The sequence below is a fragment of the Littorina saxatilis genome, linkage group LG3 (genome assembly GCF_037325665.1).
Source record: "Littorina saxatilis isolate snail1 linkage group LG3, US_GU_Lsax_2.0, whole genome shotgun sequence".
NCBI classification, from domain to species: Eukaryota; Metazoa; Mollusca; class Gastropoda; order Littorinimorpha; family Littorinidae; genus Littorina; species Littorina saxatilis.
Window position 1 is genome coordinate 58,862,010 of NC_090247.1, and position 20,173 is coordinate 58,882,182.

The window sequence follows — 20,173 nt, forward strand, 5'->3', positions numbered from 1 at the left end:
TCTACGTAGGCAAGCATGATACGTCATGACGTCATATGATTCCTAACATATTGACGTAATGCTAAGCATCCGGTTATCTCGAGTTTTCTCCGTAATACATGTCCGTGGGTTTTTCAATGTTCGGTTATTTCCGTGGCTTCATGCGGAAAGGGAACCGTCGTCTGCAATCAACGACATGGACCATTCTGGTACTTGTCGCTGACAAAAACATGATTCTAACACAGAATTTAATGTCAGAATAGCTATATAAACGCTATTGTGTTTTCAGCGTAGCAATAGGGTCCGATATTTAGACTCGAACAAGTATAATGCGACTCGTCTTCGACTCGTCGGCATTATACTTGTCTCGTCTAAATATCGGGCCCTATTGCTACGCTGAAAACACAATAGCTGTTACTGAGGCGAATTTTTTATCTTGCCAGGGGAGGCAACAATTACACACAAATTCGTGATCCGGAGCACTACAGCACGAGTCTCAACCCTTGTTACTTTACCGAAAGGTTTTATATTTAAAGGTAATGTAACCACAATACTCAATTTGCGTGTTTTTTTAAATAATGGACATCACTAACAAATATATGTTATTATCATTTTAATTATAGATTACAACTGTTGTTTTTAAAAAAACATGTAAAACTTGTTTCTCTATCATTTAAATTGTACATACCATTTTAAAATAGAAATATCCCTGAATTGGGGTCATTTTTATCCCGAAAGTAGGTAAGATCATACTTTTAGGGATCACTTCAAAAGTATGTTCTGCCGAGACGTCAGGTAAAACTGACAGGACCGTAACCCGCGAGGACGAGAAGCAGCCTCCCCTTCTGAGCGCGAAGCGGGCATGGCTGACTGCTGGCTCTAGCGGTTGGCTTGTGCCATTGATGAACGTTCCTCTCCTCCCTTCTGTGGGGAGTTGGAGGAAGGGATGGCATTCTGAGCGGTTACGGTTCAAACAAACAACTGTTTTACAAACAAAACGGCAATTTATTCTACCTCCACAGCATTCTAATCGCTCACGGTTAAAATCTTTTTCTCTCAACCAAATGGCATTTGCAGCGTTACCACCTTCCCAACCCAAACTGTACAACTACCTCGTTCGTTATCCTCAAAGTTTTACAACTCGGGATACTGTACAGACACAAACTTGTTGGGAAACACTAATTATGTTCATGAAATATCTTTGATAAGGGGGAGCGTACAGACCTCCATGTTTGCACAAGAAATGCGAAATGTTTGTCAATAACGTTAATTGAGTTTGTGTGATTGTTCTAGAGGAAATCAGTTTTTACTCCATTTGCGATGTGGTGTCAAAAGACAAATTTCCATGTTTTATGTCAAATAAAAATGAACAAAGTTTTCTTATTTTATCTTATTTTCATTTCTGTTTCAACAATGTCAATATTAATAGTAAAGATAGCTTGAGGAAAAGGCAAACCCTTCCACCTGTACCAATTTCTGCAAATTGCCATTTCCTCAATCTTCATCCATACATTCATTGCACACAGAAGGGGGGGGGGGGGGTAGGGAGGGAGAGTGGAGGGGAAGGTGGCGGAGGAAGGAATGATATTCTGAGCGGTTACAGTTCGAATGCTGAAATACATTGTAAATTATCCTAATCTTAAAATGTATCCTAATTTACATTGATGCATTCAATAAATGCACACTATGCTGGTAAAACTCCCTGCCACCTTACTTATTTTGATCATTCCTCCGTGCCAATCGATTGAGAGGTGGGTAATCAACCCCCCCCCCCCCCCCCACCACCACCACCCTTAACACCAGTTCTTTCCCTTTCGTACTGAGGAGGTGTATTCAAATAATAAGTTCGGTCAGCCACGTTAGCATTAGTTGTGTCTGATAAAATACCGGACATATTGAACATGTATTTGTTCTTTTATTGGTATCTGGTTGCTCACACACCCACACTGAACGATGTGTAAAAGGATACTATGAGTGTTGTTTAAAAGCTTTTGTTGGTATGTGGTTGCTCCCCGCCCAACAAACACGCACACACACACGATTGCACACACACACACACACACACAAACATATACACACACACACACACACACACACACACACACACACACACACACACACACTGCGCGCACTCTGTTTCCTCCGTATTTCTACGTCAAATGCCTGTGTATTAACAACCTCAGACGTTCAAATTTGGTAATAAAAAACAACGTGAAAATATCGACAAAGTCTGCCCGAGGACACACAACAAAACGTGCTGCGACCACGGGGAGGAACAAGAGGTTAAAATGCAAAACAAAACGCAACGAAACACTCAAGAATGATTGCGAGACCCCATACTGGAGTTGTGCCCCTCAAACAATTTATTTGTTTAAATCTTTTGAAAAAAATAGCTTCAACCCTACCCTTCCCCTTAACACATGTATGTGCTGTTGACATTTTGTCAGTTAAACCCGTCTGATTTTCCGATTACAAAAGGTAGATGAGTGTGGCACTAACGACAGCAATCAGTTTGTCGTCTTATTGGAGTTACCAAGTGTCCCCCTCCCCGCCACCCCCCCCCCCCCCCCCCACCCACCCCACCTTTTTTTTATTATTGTTTTGGTTACTCAGTTATATGCAACCAAACTGTTGAAGATACACAACCATGACAACCCCAACAGATCTGTCCAAGCTTTTACATTGAGCCGTATAAGAGCAACCCTCCATTTCGACACATACCGAAAATCAACATGCCTGGTTATATTCGTTGCACGGGGGTAATCTTTGCTGAATAGAATTATCAGATTGACGGGCGCAGTGGCGTAGTGGTAAGACATCGGCCTCCTAGTCTTTCGGATGAGACGAAAAACCGAGGTTCCTACGTGTACACTACATTGGGGTGTGCACGTAAAAGATCCCACGATTGACAAAAGGGTCTTTCCTGGCAAAATTGTATAGGCATAGATAAAAATGTCCACCAAAATACCCGTGTGACTTGGAATAATAGGCCGTGAAAAGTAGGATATGCGCCGAAATGGCTGCGATCTGCTGGCCGATGTGAATGCGTGATGTATTGTGTAAAAAAATTCCATCTCACACGGCATAAATAAATCCCTGCGCCTTGAATAAAAATTGAAAAGAAAAAAAAATCCCTGCGCTTAGAACTGTACCCACGGAATACGCGCGATATAAGCCTCATATTGATTGATTGATTGATTAATCGGAAGGTCGTGATTTCAAATCCCGGCCGCTGTCGTCGGTCTGGTGGGTTCAGGATGGAGATTTGTCCGATCTCCCAGGTCAACTTATGTGCAGACCTGCTAGTGCCTAATACCCCTTCGTGTGTACACGCAAGCACAATACCAAGTGCGCACGGAAAAGATTCTGTAATCCATGTCAGAGTTCGGTGGGTTATAGAAACACGAAAATACCCAGGATGCTTCCCCCGAAATCGGCGTATGGCGGGGGCAAAAACGGTCATACACGTACAAAATCCACTCGTGCTAAACACATGAGTGAACGTGGGAGTTTCAGCCCATGAACGAAGAAGAAGAGGAATAGAATTATCAGATTGATATTGCACGGTGTAACACAATTAATTTAGCCCCCTTCCCCCGAAATGTCAACTCTGCAGTGAAAGCTGCCAGACTGTAGAATTTGGGTATGAGTCCAAGTGGAAGGCTGCTCTTACCCTATGGCATAGACCAAATAGCCTGGACCGCCAACTCGTCACGTGACCCTTCGAGGTTACGACGCTCGACTTCAGTCAGGGGCGCTTAGCGTCCGGTTTGAAAGGCCAGCGATTCGAAGACAGTGAAAAGAAAGCACGCTCCAGTTATTTGTGACAATGGGAGGTGACAATGAACTGGATTTTCCAAAACTCCAAACTAAACTTAACAAAACTCATCGAAAAACATGTTCCATATGTACTTTAGCTGAGTTTGTTTTAGCATTTTCAGAACTTACCTCGGCAACTTCGTCCATGTTTACAATCGACACCGGATATGACATCCCCCTGATTTCTGAGAGGCCATGTAAGCGTAGGTTCCTAAATGCGAGAGGCCGCTACCTCGTATAATAGACAAAAAGAGCGGAGAGAGAGCTAGTTGGCGGTCCAGGATAAATGGTCTATGCCTCGGGTAAACCCAGGACGGATCGAGTGTAATCTACAAAACTGTTAACCTTTTACAGAAATGTGTTCACTTCTGATTAGAGTGCTGATGCCTTTCATCAGTGCACTGATAAGAGACGACTCAATCTGCACCTGAATGATTTGAAATTCTGGTCGTAGTTTGCTTCGATTTAAGAAAGAGGCTAGCTAGCATCCTGAACTCAGGTCAAAATGAGTTACTTACCGTCTTCGGGTCTTCATTTATCAGAGCGATAGCGTGGACCGATGAGTATCAGAATGGCTAGCTAGCTGCTGCTTCATTCAATTTAATCAGGTAGTAGGAAAGACTGAGCTACCATTACGTGTTCCGATGTAATCCTAGTGAATTATTTTTCCTTGTTCCGGTGTGATCCTAGTCTTTTTACATTTAGTCTTCAAGTTTTGACTAAATGTTTTAACGTAGAGGGGGGAATCGAGACGAGGGTGTGGTGTATGTGTGTGTGTGTGTCTGTCTGTCTGTCTGTCTGTCTGTCTGTCTGTGGCTGTGCGTGTGTGTGTGTAGAGCGATTCAGACTAAACTACTGGACCAATCTTTATGAAATTTTACATGAGAGTTCCTGGGAATGATATCCCCGGACATTTTTTTCTTTTTTTCGATAAATGTCTTTGATGACATCATATCCGGCTTTTTGTAAAAATTGAGGCGGCACTGTCACACCCTCATTTTTCAATCAAATTGATTGAAATTTTGGCCAAGCAATCTTCGACGAAGGCCGGACTTCGGTATTGCATTTCAGCTTGGTGGCTTAAAAATTAATTATGACTTTGGTCATTAAAAATCTGAAAATTGTAACAAATTTTTTTTTTATAAAACGATCAAAATTTACGTTCATCTTATTCTTCATCATTTCCTGATTCCAAAAACATATAAATATGTTATATTTGTATTAAAAACAAGTTCTGAAAAATAAAAATATAAAAATTATGATCAAAATTAAATTTTCGAAATCAATTCAAAAATACTTTCATCTTATTCCTTGTCGGTTCCTGATTCCAAAAACATATAGATATGGTATGTTTGGATTAAAAACACGCTCAGAAAGTTAAAACGAAGAGAGGTACAGAAAAGCATGCTATCCTTCTCAGCGCAACTACTACCCCGCTATTCTTGTCAATTTCACTGCCTTTGCCACGAGCGGTGGACTGACGATGGAGGGCCCCAAAGGGTTTAAAATCGTGATCGTGATTGGCGTTTTTTGACCTTTCTGTGACCGTGATTGCCGAAATTTCCATTTCTGTGATCGTGATGGGACTTTGCCCGTGATCCGTGATGACAAAAAAATCAAGTCTCGTGATCGTGATCGTCATTTGTTTTTATCATTGGCTGCGGTGATCATTGACAAAAATCAAGGTAACTGTGATCGTGAAAGCTAAAATTTCCCTTCCCGTGATCGTGATGATACCCCCCTTTGAGGCCCTCACGATGCTACGAGTATACGGTCTTGCTGAAAAATTGCATTGCGTTCAGTTTCATTCTGTGAGTTCGACAGCTTGACTAAATGTTGTATTTTCGCCTTACGCGACTTGTTTTTACATTAATTTTAGTCCATTTTGATTTTTTTTCTTTTCTTTCTTTCTTTCTTTCTGTCTGTTTTCTGTTTTCTTTCTTTTTCTTTCTTTCTTTCTTTCTTTCTTTCTTTCTCTCTTATGTAAAAGACGCCGCAAGAAGCCTGCAAGCGCAAGTTTCTCTTTCTCTATTGCTTCGTTGCTCTTGCCCGTGTCAGATCTTAACCCGACCAAGAACGACAACAGCTGCGCGGAACTCAAACATGTATCCGGCATACACGATCATCGATCTTTCTGCCCGCTCAGTATAGCTCGGCTCATTTCCACTACCGGAGTTGCAAAAGCAGAGCGTCGCTGATCGATTCGATCACAGCGCTGCACGGGTCTTCCTTTAGCCATCAAAGCCAGTGACGAGCATTTCCCCTCGTCGTTAATCGTGTCTGGTGATTATGACAATAGGATGACGTGCGCATAGACGCAAAAGGCGTTATGGGGACTGAATGTGTGATACGTGATTATATCCACCGCATAGATTGGGGCTTCGATGATAGACAGTTTTGATTGTGTACTGCAATTGTTGACAAGAAGACGCCGTCCGCATAAGACTGACGTGAGGTGTGTTACTTACTGAGAGTGTGAAATGTTATTATATTCACCGCACTGATTGCAGGCTTCGATGATCGACAGTTTCGATTGTCTGCGGTGATTAGCCTACTGTTGTAGCGGTGACAGTTTCCCGCTTGCAGTTTAAGGTGACTTAGTGTAATCGTTTCCTTTCATTCGCTGCACCTGCCAGACACGAGAAGCGTCAACGAGCAAGTATAAGCCTGTTCATTGAGAAGGCGAAGGCTGCGTCATGTACCCTTGTCCTTGTACAAGTATAAGCTTGTTCTTTATTGGATGATAGATTCGATTTTTAGATGTTGGACGTTAAGTCGAGATATGTCCCAAGCTGTGCACAGTCAACACTACCCGAGGGAAACACAGTGAGAATGAGACTTCACTGATTCATTTTCGACATGCTCAGTTGTTCCGTACTGGGACTGCATGCGGATTAATTGAGTGTTTAACTACACAGGTAAGCATCCATGACTGTGGTTAGTTAAGTTGTGTTGCTGTTGTAGAGGTTACATGCCGAGTCTCAGTGATTATTAAAAATAATGGTCGAAGTTGGCGGATCATGAAAAATGCGAGCTTCAGCGAGCTTTTTCATGACCGCGAACTGAGACCATTATTTTTAATAATCACTGAGACGAGGTGTGTAACCTCTTTATTCCTCCTTTCTTCAGTTATTCAAAGAAAACAGGAGTTTTTGTGCGAAAGTTTGATCGAATCCGAATTACTCAACCAGTCAACCTGCGCAGGCGATCGATTAATGCGCGGTTGTATAGTTCCGTGCAAATCATTCCATTCTGTTAACACTTCTTGTCAGTTTCCCTGTTTTAGACTAAAATCAAGTACACAGATATGCTGTTATTCTGCTGTGGCGGTAAAGGCAGATATTGTGTGTTCTGTTTATGTTTTAGTATCGCTTAGGATAATGTTCTTTCGTCAAATGGGACTAGCAGACGAACTTTTGCACCCGTGTTCCAACGTTAATTACTGTATGAAGTTCAGTTTTCTGGGGAAAATAGTGTATGAAACCGCTTAATGTTGTTTAAATTGATGAGATGTGTGCATTTGGTTGCGTGTGATCTGTTTATAAAATGAAATATTGTTGAAAACTGACCGTCGGATTGCAGTCAGTGTTGTCGAAGAAACTGCGTTAAAAGAAGGGGAACTACTCTTGTCGGCAAGAGTATGAGTTACTTGCCTTGGAAATTTGCTTAGTGATGAACGGTGTGTGCACGGCAGATCTAGATTCAGAAAACAACCTAACTCATGGATTTTATATGGAGATTCATGTGTTCAGGCCTGTAGTTGTTAATTTAAATGCGGTATGTTTGTATTGTTTGCTCCAGAGATGTATATTTCGTACGTATAGAGCGTTCGGAACTTTTCAGTCGTAAAAGTAGTACCAAAACAGAACAGCTTCTCAACCCATTGCACTATCGAGGATTCAGGCTGTTGCTGGCTCGTTATTTGTTTGGTTGCTGGGTCATTATCGAAAAATAACTAGCTCTACAAGTTTACAGAGGTAAAGAAGCAGAGGGGGGAATAAGTGATGTTATTGGCTACTCTGGTTAAAGATGTTGCTTAAAAATCCCGACAGATACGCCAGCTGTAAGTATTCGCTGGTGCCATTCTTCTTCTTCTTCTTCGTGCGACGGTTGTGTCAGACTCGGAATCTGGAGGATGCCATGAACATGGACGTTCTTTCCAGGTCCTCCAGTGCTCCCCACATTTTGGTCCTCAGATCTGTTTGGTCAGGCCATGTCTGGATCCGCAGTTGGTCGAGGAGGGGACATGCTTGGAGAACATGTTCTGGAGTCTGATCTCCCTCTCCACAGTCACATGTGGCTGGTGCCATTAAAGACACAGGCCTTCCCGTGTAAACAACTCGACTAGCCAGCTGTAAGTGATCGCTGGTGCCATTAAAGACACAGGCCTTCCCGTGTAAACAACTCGACTCGCCAGCTGTAAGTATTCGCTGGTGCCATTAAAGACACAGGCCTTCCCGTGTAAACAACTGGACTCGCCAGCTGTAAGTATTCGCTGGTGCCATTAAAGACACAGGCCTTGCCGTGTAAACAACTGGACTCGCCAGCTGTAAGTATTCGCTGGTGCCATTAAAGACACAGGCCTTCCCGTGTAAACAACTGGACTCGCCAGCTGTAAGTATTCGCTGGTGCCATTAAAGACACAGGCCTTCCCGTGTAAACAACTGGACTCGCCAGCTGTAAGTGATCGCTGGTGCCATTAAAGACACAGGCCTTCCCGTGTAAACAACTGGACTCGCCAGCTGTAAGTATTCGCTGGTGCCATTAAAGACACAGTCCTTCCCGTGTAAACAACTCGACTCGCCATGTCAGACTCTGGCCAGGCTTTTACATCGAATAAGACCGACCCTCCCCTTGGACACACACAAAACATCAACAGCCTGGGTGCTCTGCGCAGAAATTGGGTGGGGGTGTATGGTTGAAACATTTCTTAAAAAGACACTGGTGTCAATTTGCAAAATTATTTCATCAAAAAAGTCAACTCTGCACAGGAAGCAGCCACGCTGTTAATTTTTCGTATACAGTGGAACGCCCCTTTTAAGACCCCCCCCCCCCCCCCCCCCCCCCCCCAATTTAAGACACACCCCCACTGTATGGGTCCAAGCGGAACAACGCACTTATAACATGTGTAAGCATGGACATATCTGAGATAGTGAACCGAAGGACTGCACCTTTAAGGGTTTTGTTGTTGTTATGTTATTGCTATTCAGGTTAAACGATTTTGCTTCAAAATGACGGTGCGCCAGCTGGTAATGTGTGCTGATCCTGTTAAGCAAGTTAAAGACGTGGGATCAATAGTCCAATACATAAACAGGACCTACTCGATGGTCTCCGTGTTTGCATTGACACGGCTGTACGTTGTTAGCTTAGTTCGATAGATTTGTTGCGATAACGTTGTTTTTTTTTTTTTTTTGGGGGGGGGGAGGGGGGGGAAGACGCTTAAGCGTGCCCTTTTAATCGATAAACAATAACATTATATAACACACTTGGTATCTGTATATTTAACTGTACGTTAATCTGTGGCACAGAAAATTTAACATTTACTTTTGGCGCGAATTCTTACAGTCCATAAATGGACAAGAATGTGATAACGTTTATGTTCCGTAATACAGTGGGACAACCCTCCCCCCCTCCCCCACCCTCACCCCCCCTCCCCTATTTAGGACCATCAAGTTTTAGACTCCATCCCTTTTTAGACCTTTTATACGATAAATACACAGGGTAATGACACAAAATCAGACAGAAGAAAAACGCGTTCAAAATATAACTCGACAACAATTTTTTTTTCTTTTTAAGTGAGAGAGAAAAGCTTTCTGTCACCCCCAAAAGTATTTAACACATCTTTATTTTTGCAGTCGCGAACCAACGAATACAACGAAACCAAAATGGCATCCCACAGAGAGAGGACTACCTTACCACGTCAAAACCACGTCACAGAAAATGACGCCAGGGATTCCATCGTGACGTCATTCACGAGTTCACCAAAGTGCTGCTCCAGAGGGGGATGCGCCAAGTATGGTCTCTTCGTGGTCAACTTTCTTGTGTGGGTGAGTATATCAATGACATCCTGATCAAAATTGTACACAGATACTATTGAAGGCAGTACATGTATCTGTGATGTAAAGCTATTTCGTTGAGACGAGAGGAACTTCTCAGTAAACGACATCTTCTCTTGTCAATTTGACTATTAACTTTAGCAAAACGTACCTGTCATGAAAGGACACCTGCAACATGGGGACACTTCTGCCTTACCCCACTCACGGGCATCACAGTACATCATATAGGTGAACATGACTTTTCAAACCTGTTTCCGGTTTGATGTCACAATGCCCATTTAACTTTTAAATGCGCATTTAAATTTGAAATACCCATCTAAATGTTGAATTCCCATTTGAAATTTAAATATCAATTTTACTTCCAAATATCTTTTTTTTTTTCAAATACCAAATATGATTACAAAAATCCATTCTCATATAAAATTTCAGGTGGCGGGAGGAGCTTTAATGGGCGTGGGCACGTGGTCACACATTCAGAGAACGTCATTGGCTGCCTTCGATCACGTGACTGTCGACATAGCCTACCTGCTGATCGGCATCGGTGCCGTCATGTTTGTCGTCAGTCTGTTTGGCTGCGTGGGTGCTCTCAGAGAAAATCTCTGTCTTCTCAAATCGGTTAGTATGTGCGTCTGTCAAGTCAATCTTTGTTTTCTCAAAATATGTTGAGCATTTTGTAATAATGTACACCACCAGAAATCTGTAGAGTACAGGTTGTAACATACACTTCGTGTACCTTTGCACTTAAATAGTATGCAACGATGTTGTTGTTGTTGTTGTTGCTGTTGTTGTTGTTGTTGTTGTTGTTGTTGTTACGATATAGCCTACTACAGTGAGGAACCACAAGCAACGATCATGCACCTTCCACTGTGTGTTTTACTTTTTAGTTTTGCTATGTGTTTCACTGCGTGTTTCCTTGTGTGTTTTACTATGTATTTTACTGTATCATTTCGTGTTTCAAGGCTGTGTTTCACAATGGGTTTCACAATATGTTTCACTGTGTGTTTCACAATGGGTTTCACAGTGTGTTTCACTGTCATGTTTAAGTTCATCATCGCCGTGGTGATCGTGTTCGTGGCCCAGATGGTGGCCGGAGTGCTGGCATTCGTCCTGCTGGACACGGTTGAGGACAACATGATGGACTTTGTGCAACGGGCTGTGACCACCTATCACACTCCGCTGGCTGACGACAACGTGGACACTGCTATGGATACATTACAGAGAGAGGTGGGTGTGTCTGTGTGTGTGGTGTGGGTAGGGTGCTGACGACAACGTGGACACTGCTATGGATACGTTACAGAGAGAGGTGGGTGTGTCTGTGTGTGGGGGGTGGGTGGGGTGCTGACGACAACGTGGACACTGCTATGGATACATTACAGAGAGAGGTGGGTGTGTCTGTGTGTGGGGTGGCCCGGGTGGGGTGCTGACGACAACGTGGACACTGCTATGGATACGTTACAGAGAGAGGTGGGTGTGTCTGTGTGTGTGGGGTGGGTGGGGGTGCTGAGGACAACGTGGACACTGCTATGGATACGTTACAGAGAGAGGTGGGTCTGTCTGTGCGTGTGGGGTGGGTGGGGTGCTGAGGACAACGTGGACACTGCTATGGATACGTTACAGAGAGAGGTGGGTCTGTCTGTGCGTGTGGGGTGGGTGGGGTGCTGACGACAACGTGGACACTGCTATGGATACGTTACAGAGAGAGGTGGGTCTGTCTGTGCGTGTGGGGTGGCCCGGGTGGGGTGCTGACGACAACGTGGACACTGCTATGGATACGTTACAGAGAGAGGTGGGTCTGTCTGTGCGTGTGGGGTGGGTGGGGTGCTGACGACAACGTGGACACTGCTATGGATACGTTACAGAGAGAGGTGGGTCTGTCTGTGCGTGTGGGGTGGGTGGGGTGCTGACGACAACGTGGACACTGCTATGGATACGTTACAGAGAGAGGTGGGTCTGTCTGTGCGTGTGGGGTGGCCCGGGTGGGGTGCTGACGACAACGTGGACACTGCTATGGATACGTTACAGAGAGAGGTGGGTATGTCTGTGTGTGGGGGGTGGGTGGGGTGCTGACGACAACGTGGACACTGCTATGGATACGTTACAGAGAGAGGTGGGTCTGTCTGTGCGTGTGGGGTGGGTGGGGTGCTGACGACAACGTGGACACTGCTATGGATACATTACAGAGAGAGGTGGGTCTGTCTGTGCGTGTGGGGGGGGTGGGGTGCTGACGACAACGTGGACACTGCTATGGATACGGGTTACAGAGAGAGGTGGGTATGTCTGTGTGTGTGCGGGATGGGTGGGGGGGTGGGGTGGGGTCGGGGGTTGGTTGTGTGGTGTGTGAGTGTCAGTGTAGTTGGGTACACTCGTTGTAGAGCAACGGAATAGACGTTGTGCAATGGGCAGCGACCAAATAACCACGCTCCATTGGCCGACTTCCACGTGGACACCGCCATGAATAGCGTAAAAAGCGAGGTGCGCCGGTGTATGTGCGTGAGTGCGTGCGTGCATGCGTGTGTGCATGAGTTTGTTGTTTTATTTTAACAAAAATGTTACCGATATTCATGGTTGTTTACAGTACTCATGCTGTGGGGGTGCTTCGTACCGTGACTGGGAGGCCAGCCCACTGTACAACTGCTCATCCCTCTCCTCCGTCACGGCCTGTGAGGTTCCCCCCTCCTGTTGTCTGGAGAAAGGGGAAGTCTGCAGCGGTAACAGAGTCAGGCAATACTCGGTGAGTTGGATTGGAGGAAGGTGGGTGGGGGAGAGGGGAGGAGGGGGAGGATAGAGTGAGACCGAGAGAGAGGGGGAGGGCCTGTGAGGTGCCCCCCCTCCCCCTCCTGCTGTCTGGAGCCAGGGATAGTCTGCAGTGCCAGTGGTAACTGAGTCAGGCAGTACTATTCGATGAGTTTGATTGAAAGAAGGAAGGGGGCTGGGAGAGAGAGGGGTCGGGGGGGGGGGGGGAAGAGACAGGGGGCACACTGCCCCGTCACGGCCTGTGAGGTCCCCCCCCCCCCCCCCTTCCTGGTGTCTCGAGTCAAGGGAAGACTGCAGCGGTCGTGACAGAGTCAGGGAGTACTCGGTGAGTGGGTGATGGTTTTGCAAACCCGGTTTGTCCTTACAGGTGCTAAGTGTTAACATTGTAAAAAAAAATCCACAAAATAGGACAGTCTCCGTTGTTTCGTCTCTGTCACCTTGTCTGCCTCTTCGTCTGTATGCCTGTCTGTCTGTCTGTCTGTCTGTCTGTGTCTCTCTCTTTCTCTCTCTTTCTCTCTCTCTCTCTCTCTCTCTCTCTCTTTCTCTCCAGTTATGTGCAATCCTATTTTACACATGTTACGAAGAGGTATGGGTCTCAAAATTTACTTCCTCCAATTCCTCGTATAGATCTTTATAAATCCAGCTTAGCTTTTTCAGGATCATCTCTGTGGAATTCTTTGCCAATAGAAATCAAACGATCCGCATCCTTAAAGGCCTTTAAAAGGCAGTTGCACACACATTTGATCACACTATAAACTGCCCCTGATGTTTAGTTTCCATTGTGTACTCGGATAATGTATGCAATGCTCTTAAGTGTTTGTTTGTTTTTTAAATATTGTATATGTAGTTAATCTGAATGTGTAATCCCTCGTCCCCCTCCCCCTTCTTCTTGAAACTTTAGCTGCCTGTATATGGCCCTGTTCGGCAATACATTGCTGTACTTTTTTAAGAAATTTAAAAAAAACATTTACGTTTGTTTGTGTCTGGTTTTGTTTTATATGACTTTGTGAGTCCAATATTTTTTATGTTTATACTCGACCATTATTTTGATGTTTTATTAGTTTAATACTTTGATGAGGTATGTGCGCAGTCTTTGCTTTTGTTTACAATTATTCTCTGTATATGTTCCAAGGACAGGTTGGAAGATTAGGCTAAGCCTAAAACCTTTATCCTTATGTAATAAAGTTCTGAGTTCTGAGTTCTCTCTCTCTTTCTCTCTCTCTCTATCTCTCTCTCTCTCTCTCTCTCTCTCTCTCTCTCTCTCTCTCTCTCTCTCTCTGTGGTGAAAGCAAGTACCAGCTCAAGGCGAATATCTTTAAGATAATGTCATTCTCATTAACACTCTACGGTTCTTCTTCCTGTTCGATAATGTCTGCTACGAAAGCGCCGGTCTTAGAAATAGCCTTATACTGGTTGCCATTAAGGAATACCCGAGATCGACAGACATAGGCTGATGTTTTTGCCTGAGAGGTCGGCAAACCAACCATCCAAATTTAGAGCTGTAATGGCCATCCTCAGACACAATCACAATTCCTTTCGGACAGCAATAGTCTATTTTAAGAACATATTTATTTGGCACGATTTTCAAGAGCATTTGCCAAGCCGATCAACCTTACCACGGTCAAAGGGTGAGGTCTAGTGGCAATATTTAAATGGGTCATCGCGGCCTTGAGGCTAACTTTTTTTTTCTAAAAGAATGCAGAGGAGAAAGAATGTTTGTTATGGTACGCTTTGCACCGACAATTATGCATAAACTGTGCAGATAATGGTGTCGACATTTAGAATTTCTTTTGAAGTAATCTCTGTACTCAAAAAAGTGACTTTCTGTGTCGTAACAGAACCCGTTCTTCCTCAGTTTAGACAAATTATTTGAAAGCGATCAAATGTTACACTTAAATCTAAAGCATGTACACTGTGAACTAAGATTAGCGTTTCTCTCATTTTGGCTTGGAACCTAAGGAAATTTGATCGATATAAAGCACCACTCGCATATATATCTCAACGAATGCTTGGACATACATGTAATGACCTTCGGATCCTTCAAAGTCTTGATTTTCCAGGATCCATCGAGGCGACCCCATCAGAATGTTGTGAAAAAATTTGGGGCACGGTAGCCCAGTTGGAGGCCGGAACACTAGACTTGTGATCCTTTTGCCACGGATTCGAACATGGATCGGGACGGACGCGAGTCAACTTTCTGTCCACGTATCCACGTCTCATCCTCAGTCGGGGTGACTCTATCAGAATGTAGTGAAACAAAATTGTCGAACGGTAGCTCAGTTGGAGGAGCACTGCAGGACTCCTGATCTTCGAGTCACGGGCTCGACTACAAGTCGGAATGCACGCGGGACAGTATTCTGTGCAGACTCAAAGACGGTATCCATGTCCCCTCCTCGGGTCACCGCGTGAAAACCCGATCATTCTGCCCATAGACCATTTATCCTAGACCGCCAACTAGCTCTCTCTCCGCTCTTTCTCTCTACTACGAGGTAGCGGCCTCTCGCATTTAGGAACCTACGCTTACATGGCCTTTCAGAAATCAGGGGGATGTCATATCCGGTGTCGATTGTAAACATGGACGAAGTTGCCGAGGTAAGTTCTGAAAATGCTAAAATAAACTCAGCTAAAGTGCATATGGAACATGTTTTTCGATGAGTTTTGTTAAGTTTAGTTTGGAGTTTTGGAAAATCCAGTTCATTGTCACCTCCCATTGTCACAAATAACTGGAGCGTGCTTTCTTTTCACTGTCTTCGAATCGCTGGCCTTTCAAACCGGACGCTAAGCGCCCCTGAAAGTCGAGCGTCGTAACCTCGAAGGGTCACGTGACGAGTTGGCGGTCCAGGCTATTTGGTCTATGTTCTGCCAGAGGAGCAGGTGGCTGATTACACCAGTAAACACGCACACTCCCCGGTAGCGCGACTCTTGTTGCTGCTAGTTTTCCACGCGATAGAATAACAAAGAAATGAAATAAAAAGGTGTTGTTTTTTGTGCCATATTTTCAGGAGCAGTTCGCCGAGCTGACCATTCACACACGGGGCTGTATTGGAGCCCTGATGTCCATCTTCAAAGACAATCTAATCGTCATTGGTCTCATTGCCTTTGCTGTAGGGTTCTTGCAGGTGAGTTGTTTTATTGGCCTCATTAGGAGAGGAGAGGTGGGGTGGGGGGGGGGGGGGTGGGTGGGTGGACTTTTCCTTAAATCAATGGATTTGAGAGATCCTTCAAGTACCATGGACCTCTTGTCTGGGAGAAAATCCCCCGGATCATTAGGGATTCCCAGTCACCATCTGCCTTTAGAACAGCCCTCAAAACACACATGTTTAAGTTAGACCTCTGAAGGAGATCCCATGATCGGTGAGTCATTGGCGCTGCCACGTGTATTATCTACTAAAGTGTGGCGTTCGTGAAGATGTGTATGTGCCTGTGTGTGTTGTACTAGTATAACGTATGCGTACATGGAATGACATTGCGGGTTACCTGAACATTGACAATGACGAAAGAAAGATTGTGTGTGTGTGTGTGCGCGCGCGCGTGTGTGTGTGTGTGTGTGTGTGTGCGTGCGTGTGTGTGCGTGCGTGTGTGTGTGTGTGACCATGTTTGAATTTATTCGAATTTAGTTCTCTTTCCTTGTTTGTATTATGATTATGTAAGTGTAAAGCGCTCTGGGCTTGTCACCACGAGGGTTTACGCGCTATATAAGTAATCGTTATTATTATTATTATTAAATCGAAAAGAGTCCACATATACATTTTAGTGCACTGATGAAATACTCCCCCCAACTGTGAAGTGTTCCAAGATTATAATATATTATAGCCTACCTCATCAGTTCCAATTCACTCCCAGACGTTCATGATTACGTTTGTCGATAGAAGATGTTCGGAAATCGGAGACAACTCGGGTGTGTAAGGGTTGTGAAAGAGTTATTGCTCTTGCTTCTGTTGAGTCAAACTTTCCCGACCACATGATATCATATATATGCCAGCCCCTACACGTGGACAAGGAGCACGTGTTGAAAGTTTGCCTCGCTGAAAGCAAGCGTATATATTCACTCTTTCAAAAACGCATACAAACCCGACAGAGAACTTTCTTTCTGGAATGTGTCTATAATTTGCATTGTGTTTCAGGTGTGTTCGCTGCTGATGGCTCACTGTCTGATGAGGTTCCTCGTCACAGATGGCAAGCTGTCCTCCTCGTGATCACCGCTTGGTACCGGGTGTGCATTCCTACCTACCCGTGTAGACGATAGTGTCAGTCACCATATATAGACCTTCATACACTCAATCAATCAATCAATGAGTCTTATATCGCGCATATTCCGTGGGTACAGTTCTAGGCCCTCTGCAGTGATGCCGTGTGAGATGAAATTTTATACGGCCAGTAGATTGCAGCCATTTCGGCGCATATTTACCTTTCACGGCCTATTATTCCAAGTCACACGGGTATAGGTAGACAATTATTAACTGTGCCTAAGCAATTTTGCCAGGAAAGACCCTTTTGTCAATCGTGGGATCTTTAACGTGCACACCCAATGTAGTGTACACGGGGGGAGGTTCGGACACCGAAGAGAGTCTGCACACAAAGTTGACTCTGTGAAATAAATTTCCGCCGAACCTGGGATCGAACTCACGCTGACAGCGGCCAACTGAATACAAATCCAGCGCGCTACCAACTGAGCTATATCCCCGCTATATCTGAGCTATATACACGCGGTTTTACCGCAGGGACAAGAGCATCCTTTCACTGACCTACAGTCTGGCTGCTTTCTGTGCAAATTATGATTTTGTTGTTATTTAATCAATTCATTTTGCAAGTGACGCCTATTTTAATTAATCTCCGAAATTATTTCAGCAAGATATTCTCATTGTGTACAGAGTGCAATCTGACCGTGGATTGTTTGGTAAGTTTGTGAGTACAACTAATAGAAAGCTCTTATCCCGTGCTGTTGTGGTATAGCCTACATGATCGTGTTCCCAGAATGTAAATCCTACCTTCCACACTGTAAGTGAGGGGGCTTGTCAGGTCGATCATCAGCCGAAACTGACTTGACTATTATTATTCGGGGTTTTGCGTCACTGCTTCAGTTCCGATTGGCCGAGATCATCCACACAAACTGACTGACTAATTCGGGGTTTTGCACCCCCCTTAGCCCGGGTTCCAACTGGCGGCCGAGTTCATGAATCCAAACAAACTGACCATACCCTCAGTTCTATCTGGCCGTATCTTCAAGATAGGGTCACATGGTTGAAGATCGCCATGAGTGCAGTACAACCTTGACTGTTGTGCAGTGTTGCCAGATGTTTTCTCGAAGACCCCAGGAACTTCACTGCGAAATACGAAATATTTGAAACCTTTGTAGGTCTTCTTCGAAAATCTACTGTCACGACCCTTTTCTTCGATGACAAGAATACCCTAATTTGCTTTTGAGGCAGTCTCAAGTTTGACGTATCAGTCAGATGGTGTTTTTTTGTGTGTGATCTGGCCAGTTGGGTCATAATCGTACAACGAGATTCATACTGGGTGGGGTCAAATTACTGGGCATTTGGCCATGATTTCTATGCTTCCACTGTTTTTCATAGATTTTACTCACCAGCTAGTGGGGAATTGGTCAAACTCATACAGGTCCAGGAGCCTGCTTTCAAGGCACAGCCATCTAATACCGGCATCAAAAATCACGAAGAAGTCAGATTTGTGATGTTTGGTATGTATCCAAGTGGAAGGGTGCTCTTATCGAATGCAATAGCCTGCATGGGCAGACATGTGATGATGTACCTGGTGGATTACACGACCAGGTATCTAGAAAGGATCTCGGCGTTCATTCTTCAGCTGGGCGTTGTTGAAATAGGGAAAAAGACCTAACAGCTCCATCAACAGTTTGTTTGTTTGTTTGTTTAACGCCCAGCCGACCACGAAGGGCCATATCAGAGCCGGCGGTGCTGCTTTGACATATAACGTGCGCCACACACAAGACAGAAGTCGCAGCACAGGCTTCATGTCTCACCCAGTCGCATTATTCTGACACCGGACCAACCAGTCCTAGCACTAACCCCATAATGCCAGACGCCAGTGTAGAGTTTATACTAGATCAACGAGGCCGAGAAGCGAAATATCAACACGACGAAAGATGAAAACGTCACACCGGCCGGGCATGGTTCGAACCCACGACCAGTCCCGATCACGGGGCGGACGCCTTACCACTAGGCCAACCGTGCCGGTTCTCCATCAGCAGGCGAGCAACGTATACATGAGATGGTGCTTCTGCAGTGCAGCTTACGATCATTCTTGGGACGTCAGGATGAGTGTGTGTTACTCGTCTCGCAAGCTTTGGCACCTGAATGTCAGTGCACACCAGTGATAGACTAAAGGTTGTGAGATCTGGACTTAATTACGCATGTGAAGACATCTGAATCTGAATCTGAAACAGTACGTTGCAGCATCCAGATAACTGGCGTTGGTGCAACGGGTGGGGTGCGCAGCGTGCTTGTTATCGTCCTCTAGCGGGTCACCGGGTGCCAGAGCCGACTTTAAGGCCTCAGTGCTGTCTGAGTGCACTGTCCTATTATTGACATCATATCTTTTGAGACTTCAACGAACTACATATAGTACAAACACCTGCTTGAGTTCGTTCCCCACTTGTGTTTTACGTATTATTGTGATGTCAAGATTAGATCACCACAATTTTGCCTTAGTTTCAACACACTGTGACGGTTGTGATCGTCTGTGGTGTTTGGTACCTTGCAAAAGCTTCCTTGCATAGTTGAGTCTGTTAACACAGAGCAGTGAACAGCAGAGGGTGTCTTGTATTGGGAGTTGTCCTCTTACCAGGGGGGAGTGGGGCGTCACACAGTAGCACCTGTGATGAAAGGACACTCTTTGGACCAGCCATAAGTGTCCATCCGTGACAGGTGGACTTTAATAAAAGGTGTATTTTGGTGAAGATGGTAGTCTTAGGGACAAGAGAAGGTGTCCTTTCATGGGAGGTGTCCACAGAAGGGCATCGCATCCCAGATACCACTTACTGTACATTTCGGTTGTACATCACTGTACATATTGAGAAATATATTATGCATCACCGCTTGGCGTCCTGTTGTCATAACAATGTTAGTGCACATGACATGCACACAAATGTGATATGTTTGGTGTCTAGTACAGTAAATGTTGCAAAAATAACAAATTTGTGTGCAAATCTTAGACTTTATTGGTGTGATTCTTATTATTAGTGCTTGCTGTGTGTGTGTGTGTGTGTGTGTGTGTGTGTGTGTGTATGTGTGTGTAAGAGATGGAGACGTGTAGGGAAATAAAGACTTGTATACGAATTCTGTTCTCCGCTTTTGTTGGGGGTTACGGATTACAAATTTGAAAGCTTGATTTTATTCAAAAGTGAAATCTGTCCAAAAAAGTTTTCACTTTGCTTTCTTTTGTGACCACGTACTGCTTCGTTAAGCACTTTAGTCTGCATGAATGGATGCATATCAAATGTATACCAGTTTTATTACCACAAACTCAAACAGAAGGCAACACACAAACACACACACACAGATGAAAAGCAAAACAAACACTCTGAAAGA

General features: G+C 44.6%; 1 protein-coding gene and 1 non-coding gene across 2 annotated transcripts; both read left to right on the top strand.

Annotated features, from left to right (window-relative positions):
* The first annotated feature begins 722 nt into the window (after positions 1-722).
* LOC138963367 (small nucleolar RNA U3) lies at positions 723-942 on the top strand. Its single transcript, XR_011454828.1, has one exon. It is a non-coding gene; the product is annotated as a small nucleolar RNA U3 (small nucleolar RNA).
* Positions 943-5,946: 5,004 nt separating this feature from the next.
* On the top strand, positions 5,947-19,796 carry LOC138962797 (tetraspanin-33-like). The gene is made up of 7 exons (XM_070334759.1): positions 5,947-6,716; positions 9,654-9,845; positions 10,284-10,469; positions 10,899-11,078; positions 12,430-12,585; positions 15,611-15,727; positions 16,733-19,796. Exons 2-7 carry the CDS (start codon positions 9,684-9,686, stop codon positions 16,802-16,804), a joined length of 873 nt encoding a protein of 290 aa, XP_070190860.1. The 5' UTR covers positions 5,947-6,716; positions 9,654-9,683; the 3' UTR covers positions 16,805-19,796.
* Positions 19,797-20,173: the final 377 nt, after the last annotated feature.